General features: G+C 44.9%; 1 protein-coding gene across 3 annotated transcripts in view; it reads left to right on the top strand.

Moving 5' to 3' along the window:
* LOC101435567 (maestro heat-like repeat-containing protein family member 1) overlaps positions 1-25,291 on the top strand; it is a 149,941-nt gene that overhangs the window by 109,636 nt on the left and 15,014 nt on the right. For 2 of the 3 annotated variants that reach the window (XM_058282586.2, XM_071210119.1), the window contains 15 exons: positions 256-360; positions 769-904; positions 1,314-1,411; positions 1,944-2,093; positions 3,134-3,288; positions 3,565-3,700; positions 4,392-4,585; positions 5,400-5,537; positions 5,714-5,861; positions 6,264-6,404; positions 6,753-6,926; positions 14,032-14,190; positions 15,767-15,889; positions 17,585-17,690; positions 19,024-19,089. In XM_058282586.2, the coding sequence (XP_058138569.1) occupies positions 256-360; positions 769-904; positions 1,314-1,411; positions 1,944-2,093; positions 3,134-3,288; positions 3,565-3,700; positions 4,392-4,585; positions 5,400-5,537; positions 5,714-5,861; positions 6,264-6,404; positions 6,753-6,926; positions 14,032-14,190; positions 15,767-15,889; positions 17,585-17,690; positions 19,024-19,089 (2,029 nt within the window). The remainder of the gene's footprint in view (positions 1-255; positions 361-768; positions 905-1,313; positions 1,412-1,943; positions 2,094-3,133; positions 3,289-3,564; positions 3,701-4,391; positions 4,586-5,399; positions 5,538-5,713; positions 5,862-6,263; positions 6,405-6,752; positions 6,927-14,031; positions 14,191-15,766; positions 15,890-17,584; positions 17,691-19,023; positions 19,090-25,291) is intronic. The other variant, XM_058282585.2, reaches the window with a different exon arrangement.

Below are 25,291 nucleotides of genomic sequence, written 5' to 3'. Positions count from 1 at the left end.
AGAACCATAGTCAGACAGTTTGAGAGTCACTGCCTTAATCAGAAAGAAGGAAGTATGAATGGAAAGATTACTGGCATATAGGGAAAATGATGGGCTCCTGGTGCCGCTCCCACGTACAAGCTACCTCTTGATCAAAGAAGTCCTATTCTCAGAAGGGTGATGTTGATACTTTGCAGAAGCCAGGTTCAAAGTTATCTTTCTACCCCCTGGGATGCAGATGAACTGGCCTCTGCTTTCATTCTCTTCTCCCTCCAGTATCTGAACACATGGCTGAATTCCCAGAAGGACCATGAGCGAGAACGGGCCATGTGGTGTACTGCCCGGATTCTTGGCTTCACTGTGAAAATGAACAACTTCCAAGTAAGTGGGAGTCTGTCCTGGAGGCTGGGCCCAGACCCCTCTCTGGTGCCCCTTGCCCTTATCCCAGCCTCATCACTCAGCCTTGCCCACCATCTCCCTGGTCCTCTCCTCTTCCTTGTCCCCCACTCCTGCTCTGTTATTTTCTTCATCAACCAATTCAATTCCATTCTATGTGGTTCCACTTGATTCAGTTCATCTCAGTAAGTAGTCACTGAGGTCACTCCCAAACTCTGATCCCATATGTCCTTTTCAGCCCAAAACTCACCTGTCCAATTAGATTCTTATTAATCTCATCTTGTTTCACCTCATGTGTCTCCGGCACACGCACTTCATCCTAATTCTTGTCCTGTGATAACCAGTCTGAAGGAGTGGCTGGGATAGCAGGTGACTTCCAGCTCTCCTCCCCAGACGGAAATTGAGTTCACCCGACTGGGGCGCCTAGTGAGGCTGCTGGCCATCCGCTGCCAGGACCCAGTGGACAACATCTGCTTCCTGTCCTCCCAGGCCGTCTACAACCTCTACTGCATCCTCGTACTGCAAAAGCGTATGGAGAACCCTCTCCCTCCCACCCCCTCCAGTCTCCCACCTAGACCCGAACATCCCAACCCATTTCATCTATTCTAGAAGAGTGAAACCCACGAGTCACCTGAGCATCTCCTTTCTATTGCAGAACCTGTCCCCAGACATCTACAGAGAGCCTCGTAGGGCAAAATCCCGGCTCAGGAAACAGCTCTTTTGAATGGTTATCCCACTCTGACTAGGCCCCACACTCTTGCCCACTCCTTATCTTCATGTCCTTTCCTCTATTCCCAGCCCCATGGGATGCACATCTCCTCCAGCTGGCACTGTTCAATAGATGTGTTAGGCTAAGGCAGGGTCCCTACAAGATGGAAAAGGGGAGCGCAAGAACCGTTCTGTGTGTCTGAGAGGTGAATGCAATATCTTTGTTTCAGAGATGGGAAGGAAAAAACAGGGCTTATGGGAAGAAGAGGGCAAGAGTGAAGTCTACAGTGCCAATGTGTTCTACAACAACACCTTCAAGATTGCCAAGGTGACAGAATGGGGCAGAGACAAAGAGGGGAGAGCCTGGGCCTCTCATTTCCACAAGATTATAGACCCCTTGGGTGGACTCTTCCAGCCCATCTCTCTTCCCCTGCCACTGGGGGATGTGGCATTTTTTTGGGGGGAAGTTTCCCACCTGATGTAAGTCATGGTCCACGAGGCTACCACATGGTCCCCTTGAGCATCATGAGCTCTAACCCTTCCCTATTACCCTTCCTCCCGAAGCATTTGTTTCATGCTCATCATTCTTTATGAGCAACCTAGGCCTCAGAGACATCACGAAGGAACTTAGCCCCAGCCCTTCCCTCCCAGCTCTCCTCTGCAGCCTGGGGGTCATATTCTCTCCTCCCATTCCCAAAGACACTGTCCCCATTGAAAGGTCCTCTAGGAGCGAGGCAGACAGCACAGGCCTAGGAGAAGTGCATCTTGCTCTCCATCCTCTACCCTAACCAGGAAGACCAACACAGGCTAACTGAGGTGGGGGGACCCGGGCATGTCTAGCAGGTCCCGTCCTGTTGCAGGCGTTTGCAGAGTACTTCACCGAGATCCAAGCCACCACTCTGGTGCTGACGGCCATGGAAGGCCTGACCGACAGCAGGGCCAAGGTGTCTCTGGCTGCAGCCCAGCTGATGAGTGCTGTCATGAAAGAACGGGGCAAGGACATGATAAAGGTAAAGTACAGGCATAGCAAGAACCCTGGTCTGCCAGCCAGGGACCCTGGTTTCTCTCCTGGCTCTATTATTAACCAGCAGTAGGGCTTGGGGTAAGGCCCTTCTCCTCTCTTGACCCTGATTCACTCACCTTTAAAACGCAGGTTGGACTAGCTCTTCTCTGTGGTTCCCCTGAGCTCATGACTGTAACGCCTTCTCAGTTGACAACAGCCAACGGCACAGGTGTAGGCAGCTGGAGGGTCTAGTAGCCAGGGCCCGAGGAAGCATTATTGTGGGGGATTCACCCTGTTTCCCTGGGATGCCAGGGGGTCTTAGACTTCTGGGAAGGGGAAGGCTGTGGTTTGCAAACCAGCAAGCTTGTGTAATGATTCTGACCTTTGAATAGTTTGTTGTTGTTGTTTAAATTTAGGCTATCATGTAAAAATGAGAAGGTTTACATAAAAATCCACTTTGTTGGAAAATTTTTTAAAAATTGAAGGACAACTCTTTGAGTGGCCACGGTCCTTTTTCATGGGGCATGGACTCTCCATATCCTCCTGCTTCCTGTGAATCCCCTGATACCCATTGGCTTCACTCATTTGTGTGACTTCCCTGGCCGGGGTACCAGAAATGGTACATGACCCAGGTGGACTTGCCAGGGGTGCATTTATCAGGGATGTGAGGAGCAGGGCAGAGCCTAAAGCCCTCCACAGCCGATCCAACTGTCCCTGCAGTTTTGTGAACTGGAAGCTGATCCCAGCCGAGAGAAGGCCTGAGGGGTCTCCAGGGCTTTTGTCTTCCCTGCTGGAGCATCTTAGACCTGGGAACTCCTCTCTGGGCTTTGGGGTTGTAGGTAGGCCTTTGCTACAGGGACCTTGGCACTGATGTCTGCAGGTCCCCCACTGGTTCAGCTTCTGTCACTCCAGAGCTCTGCCTCGAGAAAGGAGTCCCTGGCAGGATTGCCCCTCGGCCCCCTGGGTGTAGGGAGTTGGTCAAGAGTGAAGAGGAGAGAAGGAGGCAGGGAAGACGTTGCTGAGGCTTCTTCTGGCTCTGCCTTGCAGGTCCAGGAAATTGTGGAGGGCATCGTCGAACGGCTCAACCTGCAGTTGGAGCCCAGCACAAAGGAGGAGACCCTGCAGGCCATGTGCTCGCTGGCAGGCAACAACTCCCAATCGGTGGTGCCCTTGCTCCTCCACAGGCCCCTGCCATGGGACAGGTGCCTCTCCTGCTGCCCAGGAACCGTCCTTCAGGGGTGGACCTTCCCCAGGCCCACCCCAAGCCCGGCATGCAAACCACCACCCGGGGGACGCTGTCTCTTTCTCTGTCCTGCCTAGCCCAAGTCAAGCTTCATCTCCATGTTCTCCAGCCAAGTCCTCTTTGGTCTTACTCCTTCTAGCCCCTGAGAACTGATTTTTCATGGGCCCCAGACCAGACTAGTCCCAGGAGCATGCCCAGCAGGGCCCATGATGTAGCTGTTTCCTTGGTCCCACAGAACCAATCTGGCCCTGTGGAAGGCATTCGGTACCCAACGGGAGACCACGATCAATGTCCTGCAGCTGCTCATTGGCATCCTGGAAAAGCACCACCTGAAACTGGAATCTCAGGAGATTGACTTCCAGTCTGTGGCGGTCAGTACCAGGGATTACAGGGGCTTAGGGCTCAGCGTTCTGGGATCTTGGGGGCAGAGCCGAAGACCCAATGACACCTGAGGGCTGGGAGCAGGTCTTGAGGAGGGGCCCAGAGAATAGTGTTAGCACCGGAATCATATTAGTCCTATACATTCAATAGCTACTTTAATCTCTTTTTTGCACTTGGATTTCCAAGAATGCTTGAGGTTGAAAGGGAAGGTATTAGTCCCATTTGATGGATATGGAAATTAACGTGTAGAGTTCATCAGCTTTCTCTAGCTCCTGATTCTGGTATTAGCACTCATTTTTCTACAAAAGAGGGAAACTGCGTGTGTGGCGTGGGGGGTGGAGAAGATTTGGTGACCTGGAATTGAGATAGGAAACGTATATCAAAAACCAATCTCTGATGAAAATGTAGTCACCACCCCCCTTTCCATTTCTGATGTCAGGGGCGTAGACAAGAAAGCAGATCACATGTATGTGTGTGGCCCCCTCACTTTCCTAGTGATGAGCTGTGGGTTTCCAGTCTTTGGGTAGGTCTTGAGCCTGAATCAAAGTGCATTGTGCCCTTTGGGGGTGACGGGAGGGAAAGCGTGGTGCCGGCTCCAGATTTGCCTTTTAGTGTGAAGGATCCTAGAAACATTTTCTGTCTTTGCCCAGTCCTGGTCAATTCTACCGTGTCCTCTCCCAGGTGACATGTGCCTTGTGTGAGATGCTGTCGGGGTCCCTGTGCCAAGAGGCTGTCCAGGAACTCTACCCCCGGCTGTTGATCTCTGTGCTGTGTCATCTCTACTGGGTGATTGAGCAAAACACCCCCCAGAAGATGGTGGTATACAGCAAGGAGGGGGGTCCAGGCAGCAAGAGCAAGCCCCTCGACCCCACAAGGTAAGGCTCATCTCAGGTGATGGAGCGGTGAGATTACTCCCGAAGGCCCTGGATGGTGAGCTGCTCTAGGGATTCCTGCGGAAGGGAATGGTCGGAAGGGAAGAGAATATGGTGTGGGTGCTGCAGCATCATGCTCCAGAATATTCTCGTAGTTTTTCACTTTTTCATGATAAGAGTCATTTGCTAATCTTTGCACTGCTGACTCACACACCTGCTTGTGTCCATGTCCACAACTCCACACACAAAGAGGTTCAGTGAGATGGCCAATGACAAGGGCCTTCTCCCTGGCCAGGTCTGGCCATTCCCATCAGTCTGGGTGGCCTCTGGCTCAGCTCTGTCCCTGGCTATCACCTGAGTAAGTCCCTCCTGGAATTCAGTTTTCTCATGGGTAAAAATGGGGTTGGACTCCTAAATAAGTGGTCATCATCCTTTTTATTTTTGAACCCCAAACGATTTTATTCAAATGAGGTCTTCTATGCAAATGAAAACAAATAAAACCAATAAAGCAGAGAAAATCTGATTTGATGAGGTAGTGAAGAGATCCTGGCCCTCCTTTTGCACCCCTGAGAGGAGAATGTGGAAACCCAATTCTGTCCTTTCAGAGGACTCTGTGGTTGGATGAGGGCTGGGTTGAAGGGGAGAGTGAATGTGCACTTGGACATGGGTTCTTGTCAGCAGAAAAGCCAAATCAAGGGAACAGAGAGGAATGTTATCTCCTGCTTTGCCAGCATAGGGATGGAAACCAGGGCGTGGCGATGCCTTGTCCATCCTTCTGTCCCGGTTTTCTCACAAACTCAATGGTGGTGACCTTCAGCTGTGCCCTGGAGGCAGTGAAGCTGGTGATACAGTCTGCTGCATACGATAAAGTGGTGCTCTACGCAAATGACCATCACTGCTGGGACCTTCTGTCCTGCCCCAAATTTTACTACGTAGGAATCATGGAGCTGACAAGGTAGGACACTTTCTCTGGCACCCCGGCACCACTCTAGCCCCCGACCCCAAATCTCCCAAGTCCTGGCACTCAAGTATAGCAGCCTCCCACCTTCCCTTCCCCATGTCCCAGCCCTCTGAACTCCTGGCTCCTCAGCCCTCGCTTCTTCCCTGTTCTGTGCACACACTTCCTCCCAGCAAGCCCTGGCCTCCTCTGCCCCATCCCAGTGGCATTGTGAAGAACTGTCAACCCTATATCCTGCACCGAATCCTGAACCATGTCCGGAACCTGCTCTACAGCACGGATAATCATTGGAAGATCCTGGCCAGGACCTGCTATGCACAGGTGCATGCCTCAAGCATGGTCAACAGCCCTAGTCAATCATTCCCTGTTGCTGAGGAACTTGCCCTGGAAAGGAGGAAAGAATAGTATCAAACCATCTAAAATGTCCATCCTGGCACTCCTGGGGCCTGGTTAGAAGAGGCAGAAATCCTAGGCAGGGGGTTAGCAACTCCGGTGCTCCTAGAATGATCCATGGATCCCAGCACCTGGTTCAAAAGTCAAGCCTTAGCAGCATTATCACCCAACCCCTCACTTTTAGTCTCTACCCAGGTGCACATATGTGCTACGGCTCACTGCACAGAGTCCTTACCTGTGTATAGGGCCTGAGGGAAGGTTGGGATGGGGGAAACTGGGTACCCATGACCTTTTCTCCATGCTTAGCCATAATCTCCCTCATCCCCACAGCTCCTCTGGCACCGCTCAGTGGCTCAGACCCTGGGACAAGACTTTCTAGGAAATCTAATAAAGTGGATCAAGGAACCTAGCCTCATCATGAAGGAAGTGGGGCTTCGAGGAATCAGTAACCTGGCACTGCATCCAGGACAAGTAAGAGTAGAAGGGGCTGGGCAGGGAAGGTGAGGACCAAATGCAAATTAAGTGTTAGCTGCTGAAGCATTTCATCTATGTCCTTTGGGTCTTTTAGTTGCCCAGGACTTAGTATATTCCCTAACCCCTCAGCCCAAGACTTCAACATCCAGTTTCTAGGCCTGAATAGGTTTGTTTTCAAGTCTCTCCAAACCTAAGCACCAGCCTTCTGCTTCCTCAGTGTGTTCAGCCCCCAGATTCCCCATGTTCTGTTACTCTAAGGCAACATCTATCATCTGTCAGAGCCTTCTCCCCAGAGTGTTGAGTAATCTGTAGGACGATGAGTGATCTCTGCTTTTCTCCAAATAGTCCGAGATTCTTAAGAACCTGGTTCCACTCTTACGAGGCTTCCTGAAGGATGAGGTGCGAGTGACCATGCAGGCAGTGAAGAGTCTGCGAAATATCATCTGCCACGGGCAGGGAGAGGACACCAAGGTGGCCTTTTGCAGCATCTCCAAGCAACTATGTCCACTCCTCAGTGATGTATGGGCCTGAGTCCCTAGGATGAGTCTGGGCACAATATGGGCTGGGGCTGGAGATGATCTGTGGAAGCCAGACTAAGGGTATTGGGGTAGGGCTAAGGGACTAGGGTTGGAGGCTGAAGAAACTGAGGGGCAGATAAAAGGAGACTTGGCTACATGAAGCAATGCCTAGGACATGTGCCAAATGTCTTCCTGCTTCCATACATGTGTAACACACATTCATTGTCTTAGTCTCTCACCAGAAGCTCCCTGAAGGGGCCACTGGGGGGAAAAAAAAGGTGATGTAGTGATATGAAATTGGTTCTGACACCAAGGGTCTTCTGCAGTCTCCGCTTATGGAGTGAAGAGTGGGGAGAGAACTAGTGACTCTACTCTCTTCCCTAACAATACAAGGACCGAGACTGCTAGGATCCTTGGGGCAAGAACCCAAAGCCTCAGAAATTTGAATTTTCCAGACCAGTACCAATCCACTTTAGGTCTCATCCTCCTTACAGATCATAGAGTTTTAGAGTTGGAAGGGACATGGCATTAGTGAGACACATGCTTTGTAGCACTTCTGCTCTGGCATCTATAACTTTTGAGAACCTTGGATTTGAATTATTTTTGGATTGGTCTCATCTCCTCTGTGAGCCTAAGCACTCCATGATGGCAGGGTCAATGTCTGATTTGTCTATCTTATGGTTACTTAAAACTCAACATGGATTCCTGACTTAACAAAGTCTAACGATAATATCTTTACCTTCCATCCAAACAATATAAGGACCTTAGAATGCTTTAACTCTGATCATACTCTCCCATTTATATATTAATGTTGCCTAGTATTTTTATTCTCCCTTCTTTTTAAACCCCCCAATTGTTTCCCCCTGTAGTTTAAAAGAAGCTTTAGATTACATAAAAGTTATATAGAAAATATAAGGGATTCCACTCCACCCCTTCCCCCTCTCACATTTCCCCCTATTTTTTTTTTCAAATTCTACTCAATTTATTCATTTTTAAAAAAGATATTACATTAAAAAAATATGAGGTCCCCATTCGCCCCCACTGCCCCCACCCCACCACTCCCCCCACAATAACAGTCTCCCCCATCATCATGTCACATCCACTGCATCTGGTGAGTACATCTCCGGGCATCGCTGCACCCCATGCCCCGTGTTCCACACCATAGCCCACACTTTCCCACGCTCCATCCAGTGGGCCATGGGAGGACATACAGCATCCGGCAATTGTCCCTGGGGCACCACCCAGGACAACACATTTCCCCCTATTAATAGCATCTTTCGTTAGTGTGGTACATTTCTTAAAAATGATGAACAAATACTTAAGCATTGCTACTAATCATGGTCTATAGTTTATATTATGGTTTAAACTTTGCACTGCACAATTTTATAGGTTTTGACAAAATGTATATTGGCCTATATCCATCATTGCAATATCATGCAGAATAATTCCAATATCCCAAATGCCCCATGTTACCCCTATTCTTCCCTCTCCCTCCCATCAGAACCTCTGATGACTACTGTCTTTTTATATTCATTACTGTCTTTATATCAATGTTACAAGGTTTTTCATTACTAGAATAACAAGTCTGCTTGGATCCATAGTTGCATTCACCCCTTATGTTTGTCCTTTCCTCGATCTTGAGGATTTTGGGATGGTGATGCCCACTCTGTTTCTGATTGAGAGGGGACTTGGATCCCTTGGGGCAGATGGATGGAACTCTCTTGCATGCAGTTGTAGATACTCTGTTTTTTGGGATCAAATTCAGTCTTTATATCAAAATCATCACCATCGTCATCATCATCATTTTTTATAGTCAATACTTATTTATGCTTACCCATACATTTACAGATTTCTTTGCTTACCTTTCCTTCTTGCAGCTCTCTTTTCCCTTCTAGATTCATTTTTCCCCTTTCCTTTAATGTTTCCTTTGTGAGGGTCTTTTAGTAGTAAACAGTTTCAGTCTTTGAAAACCTCTGCTTTGTCCATATTTGTCTCTAGTTCTCAGCAGTTTATGATGTTTCTGGTCTTGAATTTCTTTGGGATTAGCCTATTTGGGCTTTGTTGAGCTTCTTGAACATTGAAATTGGTCTTTAACCAAACTTGAAAGGTTTAAGTCATTATTTCTTCAAATATTTGTTTTTCCTCTCCTTCTGGGAAGCTGATGACACAAATATCAGATCTTTTGTTATTATCCCATAGGTCCTGAAGCTGTGTTCATTTTCAATCATTATTGGCTCTGTTGTTTCAGTGTCTTCATTTCTGGGGACTGCCATAATCAAGTACCACAAACCCAATGGCTTAAAACGAGAAATTTATTGTCTCACAAGTTTGGAGGCTAGATGTTTGAAATCAAGGTGTCAGCAGGACAATGCTTCCTCTGATACCTGTAGGGGAGAACACTTCCTTGCCTCTTCCTAACTTCTGGTGGTTTGCTGGTAATCCTTGACATTCCTTGGTTTGTAGTTGCAGCACTTCATTCTCTGCCTTTGTCTCCACAGGGCCTTCTCCCCTTGCATGTCTCTATTTCTTCTCTTAATCCAATAGGACACCAGTTATATTGGATTAAAGACCTCTTCTACTCCAGTATGACCTCATCTTAACTAATTCTATCTGTAACAACCTTATTTCCAAATAAGGTCACATTCTGAGGTACTGGCGTTAGAACTTCAACATATTTTGGGGGACACACAATTTAACTCATAACATTCAGATTGGATAATTTTTATTGATGCATCTTCATGTTCACTGACTCTTTCCTCTGACATCTCCATTCTGCTAGTGAGTCTATCCAATTTTGTACTTCTCAGTTCTAAAATTTTCTGCAGTTCTTCTTTAAATCGGCTCTTTCTTTGCTGAGATGTTGTATTTTTATATTCATTTCCAGAGTGTTTGCTATTGCTTGTTGGATCATTTTACATAATAACTGCTTAAAAGTTTTTATCAGATAATTCCAACATCTGTGCCCTCTTGGCACTGGCATGTAAATTGTCTTTTCTCATGTGAGTTGAGATTTTTCCTAGTTTTCCACATTCTAAGTAATTTTGAATTGTATCATGGAAATTATGAATATTATGTTATGAGACTCTGGGTCTTGTTTAAATCCTATGGAAAATGTTGATATTTTTGTTTTAGCAGACAATTGGCCTGCTTAATTTCAGGCTGTAAGTTCTGACTATCCTTTGGTGTGTTGTGATTTCAATGCCAATTCCAAGTTCAAAGCCTTTGCTATTCTGAATTTGTCCTACTCGTTGGTCAGTCTGGGACGTGAACAATTGTTTATCTTGTAGTTCAGTTCTCAAAGTCTATGGTATGCTGTTTAGGACCAGATCTATGAATGCACAACGTGGGTGATCCCAGGAGTTCATAAATGACTTTCTAGGATTGTTTCATTGAAGTTCTCCCTCTCCTCGACCTCCCTGGTATTTTACAGTTCCCTAGGGTTCACTTTTTCCAGTATTCTGGCCAGAAAGTTGGACTTTAGATAAGTTGCTCTCCTAGGCACTTCTGTGACGCAGCTGCATCTGGGTTCAGGTGGTTGGAGGACAGAGAGAGAAAGAAAGCAATGAGGGTTCATCCCATCCTCTTGGGGCCACAGCTCCTTCAAATAAGGATTAAGGGACTCTTCTCTGAGTTTTGCTCCCACATGTTCCTTGAGGCTTACTTGAAGGCTGCAGCATAAGAGGATGGAAGGAAGAAAAAGCAATGGGAGATTCCCCTACTCTGAGCATTTTGAGCTCCCTTTCTGGCTTCTTGAGCCATAAGTGGAAGGTTTCTCCTGGTGCACTCCCTGCCTGTGTGCTCACTTCCACGTTCCTGGCCAACTTGCATGTAGGCTGGAAATACCAGTCAATATTAAAACCCATGCCCCTAGGTTTTGAGACCAGCAAACTCCTCTCTTCCCAAAGTAGCTGGAGTGTCAGCAACCTCTCCATTTTGGGACCCTAGGAATTTTCCATACTTTCTTGAAAGCTCTGCTACACACTTGAGAAATATTTTTGTGTGTGTGTGCATTTTATCTAGCTCTTAAAGTTGTTTATAGTGAGAAAATTGTCAGTTTATTGCTATCATATTGCTGGAAGTGGAAGTCAGGATTTATAATGTAATCAAGAGATACTAAATTGTCATCATCTGTATAGTGGCAGCCTAGTGAGATGAAAAGAGCACCAAACAAGAGGTTATAAGATTTGGATTCTATGCCCTGCTTTACTAATCACATAGTCATATTCAACTTAATCCACTTAATTTCTTAAGTTTTATTTATCATCTGTAACTCTTCTCACCTATAAAGTTTTCTTATATTATTTTGTTTAGTATGTCCTCTTTTCTCTTCTTTTTGTTCTAGTCTTCTGGAACATCTTTGGATTTATCCTCCAATTCCTTAGCATTTTTTTTTTCCATCTCTTTGTTCTTTTATATCTACTTTGGATGAATTCCTGGACAGATTTTCTTTTACTAACTCATCCTTAGCTGCTGTTCAATCCATCTATTGTGTTTTAATTTAATTTATTATGAAGCAGGTACTTTCTATTTTTCTTTTCTGGTTGATGGATGGTGTGATATCTCAATAACTATTATATATCCTATGTTAATACTGCCTTACCTTTGCCTATATTCATTCATTCACTCATTCATTTTTGTTTTCAAAGTTTGAATTTCCAAGTGCTTAAAAGATTGTACTCAATATCCTGAAAAAAAATCTTTCCAAGGATTTAGCTGGGGTGGGGGAAGGGGGAAGGGAGAGAAATAAATAAGTCTTTGAAAAAAGCAAAACTCAATTTTAAAAAAAGGACTTAGTTGTATTATCTCTGAAGTTTTGTTCAGATTGTATTAGAAACTATGCCCTTGGATACTAAGTTTTTTGTTTGTTTCTTGAATAAGTTTCCCCTCTTTTGTGATGTTGGTTTTCTGAGATGTTTGGTGATTCTTGGTAGCAGTTTTCAGCATTTTTGAATTAGAGATTCTCTGCTGGCCCTCCATGAAAGTAATGCCTTTTACTGCAGACTGACTTTAGTAATTAGAGGAAGTGGGGGCAAATCAAGGAATCTGTGGACAGTTGGACATGCCAATAGCCAGTCTTTTGAGTGTGGGTCTCCCTGATCTTCCTGGGCACTAGCTTATTTCCCTGGGCTAAACACCCACGTGCCCTGTTCTGTTTGGGGGATATATGCCTCTGCTTCTTGCTACTTGGTAAGGGGGATTGGGGGAGGGCAGGGTATAGGGAGACATTGAACTGTATGGCTACTCCTACTCCAGCACCTCAGTGGATCACCCTGTTGGTTGCCCAGAGTTCTCTTCTGCTCTCCATATTCACAAGGCCAAGCTTGAAGCATCCTCAGGGGCACTCTCACCTGCAGCAGTTCTTTCTTGCTCACATTTTGGGCTGTGATTTCTATGTTAATTCCAATCCTAGCTGCTGTTTGTCTTTAAAGGATTCTTTAATTCTCTGGAGGGGGTTGTTCTAATATTTCAGAGTCATTACGGATTTTAAAAAGGTACCTCTACAATTTCTTCTAGAGATCTGGGGCAAGAGGGGATGGCTGAAGCAATGCTCAGTGACTCATCTTGAGCCAATCTGCATGTGATACATATTCTATTTGTTTTTTAAATGAAAGTACCAACATTGAATCCTCCGTTGAGCTATTGTGCTCATGGTGCAAAAAAATAATAATGTATGCATTCAACTGGTTAAAATATCTGTTTTCCACATCCTACAAGGATGTACACAGACTGTCTTATCACATTTTTGTCTCTTAATTGACACTGCACTGAGCTTATGATACTTGCTTCATAAATATTTGCTGAATTAATATTTAATATGCTCCTGGAAGTGTGCACAGTTTAGCTGTTTGTGACCATTGTTAGTGAACACAAGCTAATATAGTTTTTTAAAAAAGATTTATTTACTTATTTATCTCTCCACCCCCTTGTTGTTTTGCGCTCGCTCTCTCCTTTCTGTCCATTCGCTGTGTGTTCTTCTGTGTCTGCCTGTCTTCTCTTTAGGTGGCACTGGGAACTCATCCTGGGACCTTAAAGAGTGGGAGAGAGGCAGTCCATCTCTTGCGCCACATCAGCTCCCTGGTCTGCTGCATCTCTTAATGTCTCCCTCTGTGTCTTTTTTTGTTGCATCATCTTGCTGCACCAGCTCTCTGTGCCAGCCAGCACTCCTGCGTGGGCCAGGACTTCTGCACAGGCCAGGATCAGTACTCTGCATGGGCCAGCTCTCCACTCAGGCTAGTTCGCCATGTGACCAGCTTGCCTTCACCAGGAGGCCCTGGGAATCAAACCCTGGACCTCCTACATGGTAGATGGGAGCCCAATTGCTAGAGCCACATTCACTTCCCTAATATAGTTTTTTTTTAAAAGATTTATTTATTTATTTATTTTTCTCTCCTTCCCCCACCATCCCCACCCCGGTTGTCTGTTCTGTGTCTATTTGCTGCGTCTTCTTCTTTGTCCGTTTCTGTTGTTGTCAGCGGCACCGGGATCTGTGTTTCTTTTTTTGTTGTGTCATCTTGCTGCGTCAGCTCTCCGTGTGTGCGGCACCATTCCTGGGCAGGCTGCACTTTCTTTCGTGCTGGGCGGCTCTCCTTACGGGGCGCACTCCTTGCGCATGGGGCTCCCCTACGCGGGGGACACCCCTGCGTGGCACGGCACTCCTTGCGCGCATCAGCCCTGTGCATGGGCCAGTTCCACATTGAACCATGGACCTCCCATGTGGTAGACGGACTCCCTAACCACTGGACCAAGTCCACTGCCCCCCTAATATAGTTTTAAACAATTTTATTTATAGTACCACTAGGATAACTCTATGTATTTTTAAAAATTTGTCATTCTTGAATAGCTGTAGATCTGGTCCATGGCAGAAATGAAACTTTCATCTTGGTTTCACTAGTGCTGTGCCTTAAGAAGATGACTTATTGGCTCTAGGGGTCTAAAGAGAAGAAGAATTGCTCAGATCCACAAATTGTGATGTCTTTACATATGTTAACACAATGCAATCAGTGCACTTTATACATGGAGGGTGAGATGTGGGAGATGGTAGCCAGGCCTGGCGGGGTCAGAGGGAATCCACACCCTCCCTATGGCCATTTTGCTCTTTATGGCAGGAGAGGGACCAGGTGAGGATCTCGGCCACCTCTGCCCTGGGCCACATGCTACATCAAATTAACAAATTCAAGCCTGGAACCACCATCCAGAAAGAGATCTACGCTTTCCTAGTCCCGCTGCTGCTCAGCATTCAGGACAACAATGCCGAGGTGGTCAAGGTACTGGTGATGCTGGTCCTGCTGGCCTTGGGCCTCATACGTGTCCTCCCTTTCTGCTAGAGGACAGCGCCTTCCCTTTAGTCCTTTTTCACGATCCCAGCATTGGCTGTACATTCTACGCCTACTCTTTGGGTTGGTTCTGAGCACTTTTATTTTTTAATTTCCTTCCTTCCTTCCTTCCTTCCTTCCTTCCTTCCTTCCTTCCTTCCTTCCTTCCTTCCTTCCTCCCTCCCTCCCTCCCTCCCTCCCTCCCTCCCTCCCTCCCTCCCTCCCTCCCTCCCTCCCTCTTTTTTATAAGGTACATAGATACCAAGAAATGTTAAATTAAAAAATATGAGGGAAGCGGACTTGGCCCAGTGGTTAGGGTGTCCGTCTACCACATGGGAGGTCCATGGTTCAAACCCCGGGCCTCCTTGACCTGTGTGGAGCTGGCCCATGCGCAGTGCTGATGCATGGAGAGAGTGTCGTGCCACGCAGGGGTGTCCCCCGCGTAGGGGAGCCCCACGCGCAAGGAGTGCGCCCCGTAAGGAGAGACGCCCAGCGCAAAAGAAAGTGCAGCCTGCCCAGGAATGCTGCTGCACACATGGAGAGCTGACACAGCAAGATGATGTAACAAAAAGAAACACAGATTCCCATGCTGCTGACAACAGAAGCGGACAAAGAACATGCAGCAAATAGACACAGAGAACAGACAACTGGGGCAGGATGAGAGGAAATAAATAAATAAATAAATCTTAAAAAAGAAAATGAGGTTCCCACATACCCCACCCCCCACCCTGCACTCCTCCCACATCAACAACTTCTTTCATCATTGTGGCACATTCATTACATTTGGTGAATACATTTTGGAGCACTGCTGCACCGCATGGATTATAGTTCACATTATAGTTTACACTCTCCCCCAGTCCATTCAGTGGGTTATGGAAGGATATATAATGTCCAGCATCTGTCCCTGCAATATCATTGAGGACAACTCCAAGTCCCGAAAATGCCCCCACATCACATCTCTTCTTCGCTCTCCCTGCCCTCAGCAACTCCCTTGGCCACTTTCTCCACATCAATGATACAATTTCCTCTATTGCTAGAGTCACAATAGTTCTATAGTAGAATACCAGTAAGTCCACTCTAATCCATATTTTATTCCTCCATCCTGTGGATCCTGGGTTGGTGATGTCCACTCCACCTCTAAATCGAGAGGGGGCTTAGATCCCACATGGTTGATGGATGTGATTCTCCTGCTTGCAGTTGTAGGCACTCTCAGTTTCCTGGTGTTGTGGTTGACCATCTTCACCTCCCTGTTAGCCGACCTGTGCAAGTCCAACAAACCACAGAGTAGGAGCTGCAACTGTGCTGAGGCGGTTCTGAGCCCTTTTAACCTCACTTCAGTGTCCTTGTCTTATCCTGATATGGTTCTGCTCCCTGAAGCCATACGTCCCTGATCTTGAATAAGGACCCATGTTTCAGCTGACCCTGGCCCCTTGGGGGTTGGCTTCATGGCCCCCATTTAGCTTCCTGGCCTAGCTCTGCAGAGTTCTAGGAGGCGGATTTTGGGGATTCCCTTCTCTCCATCCCACAGGCTTGTGGAGGGGCCCTGACTGAGTGGACTAATGTGATTGGCTGGTCATCCCTCACACAGACGTTCCGGCACATCACCCTTAGTGATCACATCCAGGTTTTGGAAGAAACATGCAAGCACCTGGTGAGCGAGAGTCTCTGGGGGAAAGCCAGGTCATATTCATGCTCAGGCCTCAAGAGCAGGCTGGGTGGGCAAGGAGGGGAGGGCAGGCAGAGGATATATTCCTTCAATTCCTTGATTCTGATTCTTTATCATCAGCAAGCTCTGAGAACCCACATATGGGATGCCAGTCCCTGGTTCTCTCCATATTTGATCCTTTTAGGACCCCAGTCTCTGCCTTCAGATTCCAAGGAAGTCATGTCAGGTTAGTGGATGGTGATAGCACAGAGGTCTTCTGGTAAGAGACCATGGCTCCTGGAAAGCAGATGTGGCTCAAGTGATAAGGCCTCCGCCTACCATATTGGAGGACTTGGGTTCGATCCCTGGGGCCTCCTAGTGGAAAAGAAGAAGGGAAAGTATGCCTGCACGGCAAGCCAGTGCCCACGTGGTGAGCCGAGTGTCCACATGGTGAGCCGAGTGCCCATGTGGTGAGCCAAGTGCCCATGTGGTGAGCCAAGTGCCTGCCCAAGTACCTGCGTAGCAAGCCAAGTGTCCACGTGAATGCCCGCGTGGTGAGCCAATGCCCGTGTGGCTAGTTGAGTGCCTATGCAGCAAGCCAAGTGCCCACACGGTGAGCCAGTTCCTGTGCAAGTGAGTCATGCGGCATGATGATGTCACAAAAGAGACAAAGGGGAGAATCAAGGTGAAGCATAGCAAAAACCAGGAACTGAGGTGGTGCAATTGACAGGGAATCTCTTTCCATAGCAGAGGTCCCCAGGATCAAATCCCGGTGAATCCTAGAAGAGAAAAATGAGAAGAGAAGACAAAAAGAAATAGAGACAGGAGATCACAGAGCAAATGGACACAACAGCAAAAAAAAACACAAAAAACCAAAAACCCAGCAGGGCTGGGAGGGGGAGGAGAAGGGAGAGGGAAAAAAGACACAGCACACAGCAAGTGCAAACAACAAGGGGGTGGGGAGAAATAAATAAGTAAATTTTTTAAAAAAAGAGAGAGACCATGGATCCCATGAAGTCAAGAAAGGCCAGAGAGCAGGAAACCTTGTAGAAAAGTAAAAAAATTAAAGACTAAGCAAGTAGATTAGGAATGGCTTGAGTTCTAAAATGTCATTGGGTGATCCAAGTTTTGATTCATCTTAACTGCAGAAATCTGGAATAAGTCACATGTTAGGAATCCGACTAGATGGGCCAGTTACGTCATTGGAAATGACAATGTGTAGATGAGAACTCAGTAATTCTAATATTATGAATCCCTTACACAGGTTGAGTTTAGAAAGCACTTTTGTACTTCATTGGAGACTTACAATTATATGAGGGACATTGGGTAGGTTTTCTCTCTTTAAATTTTTTTTTTGGAAGAAGGCATACACTTTATTTCTACAAATGAGAAAACTGAAGCCAGTAAGTGTCAGAACCAGTATTTAAACCTGGGTCTCCTGTTTCCACGTCAGGTGTTTTCTGCCTTATCATGTTGGTACCAAGGAGTGAAAGTCTCTTTATGAACTTCTTCCTGAGCTTGCACCATGCTGGGGGTGGGGTGGGACAGGGGTGTCTGGGTCTACAAGTTCAAGCAGTTTAGGCTGACTGAGGACAGATGCTGTTGCTGTGGACAGGTGAGAGGGCCACTGCTGCAGGGTCTGTAATACAGAATTCCCAGGAGCCACTTCTGGTCAGCGCCACCCCCTCCTTGGCTCCACAGGTGAACACCAGCAGAACTCACCTTGTTGGGGAGTTACTGTTCCAGAGCTTTGGCTTCCTGAAGAGCCCTCAGCCCTCCCTGAGGGCAGCCGCTGTCACCTTCATAGGTAAGGCTGGCGCTCCAGGCGACCCCTTCCTCCTCCCTTCGGTGGGGAGCCCCCTTGATCTTTGTCTAAAGGGCTAAGCCAGGACCACGATAGGATGGAGCAGGTCATGTCCTTTCCTAGCTTTGACTAGGAGGTCGTCCTATGCCTGGGTCTCAAATCCTGCTTTAGAAAGGCTAGAGGAGGAAGAGTAGGTTGTGTTCCTTGGCCCCAGCCTCCTTGAGTCCACTGTCAGAGTTCTGCTTTGTGGAAGAGAACTATATTAACCAGGAAGAAAATTATCATTTTCACTGGAACCCTATGGATTTTCCAAAACATTTTTGTTTCAAGCTATAATAGTAGTATGTGTTAATGTTAGAAAATCTGAAAAACTCAGATTGGCAAATAGAAGAAAATCATCACCAGAAATAATTCTACCATTTGGATATAACCTTTGCTAATATTCTGGAGTCTTTCTTAAGAATACACCAGACACACACATATACACATGCTTACATATGCCTTTCAAAAATGTAGATAATTTGGTACAGTTTTTCCCTTGCCGTCTCATAAATACATGTCGTTATATATTCTCCAACATTATTTTTAATATTACCCAATATTCCATTTGATGGATGGATGGATGGATGAAACACACTTTAATTAATCCATGTTTTAAAATATTGAGATTGTATCTTTTTATAATAAGCAAGGATGCAGGTGGTTAAATCTCTACACACCATCATGATTATTTTGTTAAAACCATTTCCAATTTGTTAGTTCAAAAATGGTATCTTCATATTGTTTTTTGTAATTTAAAAAAATTTTTCACTTTTTTGAAAAGATATTTTGATTACATAAATGTTACAGAGAATATATAGGGGATTCCCATATGCCCCACTCCCCACACCTCCCACATTTTCCCACATTAGCAACATCTTTCATCAGTGTGGTACATTCATTGCAATTGACATATTGTTTTGATTAATAGTATTTTTATGAGCAGCAAGGTTGAAGATTGTTCCCCATGTTTGTTGGCAATGTGTATTTCACCTTTGCAAATAAATTGCCTTGTTACCTTTACCCATATTTATATTAGCATGGGAACCCCATGAAGTTTAACATCCACCAAATGCTCTATTTTTCGCCTGCCAGCAATATTTCTTTCTGAGTCGCAGCTGCTCTGAAAAGGTGTTCTTTTATTAAGACACTGACATCCAGGCTGCAAGGTGACTCTTAGATACATTCCTTGCTTAGAACTGGTTTACAAGGTCCTTATTCACTACTGGCTCTGGAGAGAGGGATGTGCCAAAAGTCCAGGAATTCTGGAAGGACTTTCTATCTGTCCTACCTTTAGGATTAACAGCAAAGCAGATAAGCCTGAATCAAATACATGAGGATGACATGACCCTCTTACAGAAAGGTGAGTCTTGGCTTTGGAATTGGGTTCTGGGTTATGCAAGGGGCCAGGGAAGATTAGAAAGGAGAGGGAAACGGACTTTGGCCCAGTGGTTAGGGCGTCCGTCTACCATATGGGAGGTCCGGGGTTCAAACGGGTTCAAACCCCGGGCCTCCTTGACCCGTGTGGAGCTGGCCGTGCGCAGTGCTGATGCGCGCAAGGAGTGCTGATGCGCGCAAGGAGTGCCGTGCCACGCAAGGGTGTCCCCCGCGTGGGGGAGCCCCACGCGCAAGGAGTGCGCCCGTGAGGAAAGCCGCCCAGCGTGAAAAGAAAGAGCAGCCTGCCCAGGAATGGCGCTGCCCACACTTCCCGTGCCGCTGACGACGACAGAAGCGGACAAAGAAACAAGACGCAGCAAATAGACACCAAGAACAGACAACCAGGGGAGGGGGGGAATTAAATAAATAAATAAATCTTTAAAAAAAAAAAAAAGAAAGGAGGATGGGCTATTCCTTAAGGAAATGGTTGATTATTTTAAATGAAGTTTATTTTTCCTGTTGTAAATGTACTGTGTAAAAGTAGAAATGGAGAAAAGTAGGAGGAAGAAAAGAAATGATCATTTGTCCTACCGGTTAGATAGAAACCTGCTAACATTTTGGGTTAGATTCTTCTAGTCTCTGAACATTATATGCCACAGGTATTTATGCGGCGGTGGTGTCCAAGAGCCACACGGTCTCTGCTCCCAAAACACTTGCAGTATTTTGACCATTTTTAATTGGGTTGTCTTTTTATTATTGAGTTGTAAGAGTTCTTTGTATATTCTCCACCTGAGTCCCTTGTCTACTATATGATTTACAAAGATTTTCTTCCATTCTATAGGTTTTCCTTTTACTTTCTTGATGATGTCCTTTGAAGCACACATTTTTAATTGTAGGAAAGTTCTAATTTATCTATTTTTCTTTTCTCTTGTGCTTTTGGTGTCATATCTAAGAATTCTTTGCCAACTCTAAGGTGTATGTTTTCTTCTAAGCATTTTATCACTTTATGTTTTACATTTAGGTCTTTGATCCGTTTTGAGTTAATTTTTGTGTAAGATATGAGTAAAGGGTTTGACTTTATTCTTTTGTATGTGGCTATCTAGCTGTCCCAGCATCATTTGCTGAAATATGATTCTTTCTCCATTGGATAGTCTTGGCACACTTGTTGAAAATCAATTGACCATAGATTTAATTGACCATGGATTCTTCTGTTCCATTCATCTATATATTTGTGTCTTGGTTACTGTTGATTTGTAGTAAGTTTTGCAATCAGTAAGTGTGAGTCTACCTACTTTCAAGATTGTTTTGTCTATTGTGGTTCCTTTGCAATTCCATATAAATTTTAGAATAATCTTGTCAGTTTCTTAAAGAAGTCAGCTGAGATTCTGATAGGGAATCCGTAGACCAGTTTGGGGATTATTGTCATTTTAGCAATGCTAAGTCTTCCAGTTCATGAACATGGGATGTTTTTCCAATTATTTAGATTTTCTTTAATTACTTTCAACAAAGTTTTGTAGTTTTTAGATTATAAATTTTGCACATTTTGTTAAATTTACTGGTTTTATTGTTTTGATGCTATTGTAAATGGAACTTTCTTAATTTCATTTTCAGATTGTTCGTTGCAAATCTATAAAATTATAAATGATTTTTTTAAAAAAAGATTTATTTATTTATTTAATTCCACCCCCCGCCCCTGGTTGTCTGTTCTTGGTGTCTATTTGCTGCGCCTTGTTTCTTTGTCCGCTTCTGTTGTCGTCAGCGGCATGGGAAGTGTGGGCGGCGCCATTCCTGGGCAGGCTGCTCTTCCTTTTCACGCCGGGCGGCTTTCCTCACGGGCGCACTCCTTGCGCGTGGGGCTCCCCCATGCGGGGGACACCCTTGCGTGGCACGGCACTCTTCGCGCGCATCAGCGCTGCACATGGCCAGCTCCACACGGGTCAAGGAGGCCTGGGGTTTGAACCGCGTACCTCCCATATGGTAGACGGACGCCCTAACCACTGGGCCAAAGTCCGTTTCCTATAAATGATTTTTATATACTGATTTTGTATACGAATTTGTTTATTACTTCTACTAGTTTTTTAGTGGCTTCCTTAGGATTTTCTATATAGGAGATCATGTCATCTGTAATCAGAGAGAGATTTGCTTCGTCTTTTCCAAAGTGGATGTCTTTTGTTTCTTTTTCTTGACTAATTGTTCTGACTAGTGTCTCTAGTACTATATTGAGTAGAAGTGATGAGGAAGAACATCCTTATCTTTTTCCTGATCTTAGGGGGGAAACATCCAATCATTCACATTAAGCATGATGTTAGTTATGTGTTTTTCATTGATGCCCTTTATCAGTTTGAGGAAGTTTCCGTCTATTCCTATTGTGGCAGTTTGATATAATTATGAATTCCAAAAATAGATATTGGTTTATGTTTGTAATCTGGTCTGTACCTGGGCATGATTAAGTTATGATTAGGGCTTTGATTGGGCCACATCATTAGGGTGTTGAGTCCCCACCCACCAAGGGCATGGCAAAGGACAGAGTTGAAGCTTTTCGATGCTGAGGGTTTTTTTTTTTTTTTTTAATTTTTTTATTTTTTATTGACTTTGTAATAATATTACATTAAAAATATATATGTGAGGTCCCATTCAACCCCACCCCCCCACCCCCCCTCTCCCCCCCCCAACAACACTCGTTCCCATCATCATGACACATCCATTGGATTTGGTAAGTACATCTTTGGGCACCTCTGCACCTCATATACATTGGTTCACATCATGGCCCATACTCTCCTCTATTCCATCATGTAGGCCCTGTGAGGATTTACAATGTCCGGTGATTACCTCTGAAGCACCATCCAGGGCAGCTCCATGTCCCGAAGACGCCTCCACCTCTCATCTCTTCCTGCCTTTCCCCATACCCTTTGTCCATTATGTCCACTTTTCCCAATCCAATGCCACCTCTTCTATGTGGACACTGGATTGGTTGTGTCCATTGCACCTTTATGTCAAGAGGAGGCTCAGATTCCACCTGGATGCTGGATGCAATCCTCCCATTTTCAGTTGTAATCACTCTAGGCTCCATGGTGTGGTGGTTGTCCTTCTTCACCTCCATCTTAGCTGAGTGTGGTAAGTCCAATAAATCAGATTGTAAGTGCTGGAGTCTGTTGAGGCTCAGGATCTGGCTATCACATTGTCAGTCCAGAGATTCAAATCCCCTAAATATATCTTAAACCCCAACATTAACTGCACCTCCAGCACATTAGCATGAAAGTCTTATGAAGGGAGATCCCATCTGAGTCCAGATTCATCACACATAAACACCATTTCCAAAGAGGGGCCATCTGCCCTGGTAGTTAACCCCATCGGCCATGACCATAACTCCCATGGGTCTCTTTAGCCCTCAAAGGAACCAATATCTGGGGGTTGTATCTGCTTTATCTGTCTCTCTGACTCTGCTCAGTTGTGCATGAGGGCAAACCTTCTGCCAGCCTCGATGCTGAGGGTTTTTGATGTTGAAGTTTTGATGTTGGAGTTTGATGCTGAAACCAATGTCTATTTTTGGAGTTCATAACTAAGCCTTAAACTGGAGCCCCGGGAAGCTCACAGAGGAAACAGAAGCAAGCCCTAGGAAGAGAGGAACCCTGAACCTTGAGAGAAGCAAGACCCTGGAAGGGAGGAACCCAGGAAGCCTGAACCCTCGCCAATGTCAGCAGCCATCTTGCCCCAACATGTAAAAATAGACTTTGGTTACAGGAAGTAACTTATGCTTATGGCCTGGAATTTGTAAGATCCTAACCCAAATAAATACCCTTTATAAAAACCAACCTGGCAGCAAACTTGGCCCAGTGGTTAGGGCTTCTGTCTACCACATGGGGGGTCCGCGGTTCAAACCCCGGGCCTCCTTGACCCATGTGATGAGCTGGCCCATACGCAGTGCTGATGTGCACAAGGAGTGCCATGCCACACAGGGGTGTCCCCCACATAGGGGAGTCCCATGCTCAAGGAGTGCGCCCCATAAGGAGAGCCACCCAGCGCGAAAGAAAGTGTAGCCTGCCCAGGAATGGTGCCGCACACATGGAGAGCTGACACAAGATGATGCAACAAAAAGAAACACAGATTCCCATGCCGCTGACAACAACAGAAGTGGACAAAGAAGATGACGCAGCAAATAGACACACAGAACAGACAACCAGGGTAGGGGGAGAAGGGGAGATAAATAAATAAATGTTAAAAAAAAAAACAACCAATTTCTGGTATTTTGCATCAGCACCCCTTTAGCTGACTAATACACCTAGTTTATTAAGTGTTTTATCATGAAAAGATGTTGGGTTTGTCAAATGCTTTTTCTGCATTATTGAGAAGATCACTTAATTTTTGGTGTTTATTCTTTGGATATGACATATTACATTAATTGATTTTCAGCTGTTAACTGATCTTTGCATTCCTGGGATAAATCCCACTTGATCATGGTGTATAATTCTTTTTTTAAAATATGTTATTGGATTCAGTTTGCTGTTATTTTCTTGAGGATTCTTGCATCCATATTCATAGGAGATATTGTTCTGTCATTTTCTTTTCTTGGAATGTCTTTGTAATGGTTTTAGCATCAGGGTAATATCGGTCTAGTAAAATGAGTTGAGAAGTGGTCCCTCCTTTCCTGTATTTTGGAAGAGTTTGTGAATAATTGCTATTAATTTTTATTTAAAATGCTTGGGGAAGCGGATTTGGTTCAATGGATAGAGCATCCACCTACCACATAGGAGGTCCAGGCTCAAACCCAGGGCCTCCTGACCCGTGTGGTGAGCTGGCCCAGGCGTAGTGCTGATGCATGCAAGGAGTGCCATGCCACACAGGGGTGTCCCCCATGTAGGGGAGCCCCAAGCACAAGGAGTGTGCCCTGTAAGGAGAACCGCCCCCCATGAAAAAAGTGCAGCCTGCCCAGGAGTGGCCATCGCACATACAGAGAGCTGACACAGCAAGGTGATGCAACAACAACAAAAAAAGTGACACAGATTCCCAGTGCCACTGAGAAGAATATAAACGGACACAGAACACACAGCAAATGGACACAGAGAACAGACAACTGGGGGATGGGGGGTAGAGAGAAATAAATTTAAAAAAATAAATCTTTTAAAAAAAATAAAATGCTTGGTAGAATTCAGCAGTGAAGCCATCTGAGTCTGGTCTTTTCTTTGTGTTATTACTTTTTTTCTCTCTTAATTACCAGTTCCATTGCTTCACTCATTACAGTTGATTCAAATTGTCTATTTCTTCTTGGGTCAGTTTTGGTAGTTTGTGTATCTTAGAATTTGTCCCTTTCATCTAAGTTACCTAATTTCTTGGCAAGTAATCGTTCATGCTATTTCTTTATAATACTTTTTATTTCTATAAATGTCTTGTGATTTAAGCCTTTTCTCTATTTTTCTTGGTCAATCTAACTAAAAATGTGTCACTTTTGTCGATCTTTCCAAAGAACCTGTTTTGGGTTTCAATATTTTCTCTATTGTTTTTCTACCCTCTATTTCATTAATTTCCATTCTAATCTTTATTTCCTTCTTTCAACTTTATTAGGTTTAGTTTACTCTTCTTTATTCAGTGTTTTAAGGTGGAACATTAGATTACTGATTTGAGATTTTTCTGTGAATTTAAGATAGGCATTTATAGCTATAAATTTCTCTCTAAGCACTACTTCAGCTGCATCCCATACATTTTTATATGTTGTATCTTAATTTTCATGCATCTCAAAATATTTTCTAATTTTCACTTTGATTTCATCTTTGACCCATTGTTTATTTAGGAGTGTGCTGTTTATTTCCACATATTTGTGAATTTCCAAATTTTTTTCTGATATTTCTTTCTAATTTCATTCCATTGTGGTTGGAAAATATACTTTGTTATTTCTATCCTTTTACATTTGTTGAGGTTTGTTTTATGGCCTAGATATGGTCTATCCTGGAGAATGTTCCATGTGTACTTGAGAAGAATATATATTCCATTGTTTGGTGGAGTGTTCTATAGGTGTCTTTAGATCTAGTTGTTTTACAGTATCATTCAAGTCTTCTATTTCCTTATGATTTTCTGTCTAGTTGTTCTATCCATTATTGAAAGTGATATATTGACATCTACATGTATTATTGTTGAATTGTCTGCTTTTCCCTTTGTTATGTCAGCTTTTGCTTCATGTATTTTGTTGCTTTGTT

This window comes from Dasypus novemcinctus, chromosome 20, assembly GCF_030445035.2.
Source record: "Dasypus novemcinctus isolate mDasNov1 chromosome 20, mDasNov1.1.hap2, whole genome shotgun sequence".
In the NCBI taxonomy this organism is placed as follows: domain Eukaryota; kingdom Metazoa; phylum Chordata; class Mammalia; order Cingulata; family Dasypodidae; genus Dasypus; species Dasypus novemcinctus.
Note: the sequence above shows the minus strand (reverse complement) of the source record. Positions and strands in the feature narration are given on the sequence as shown.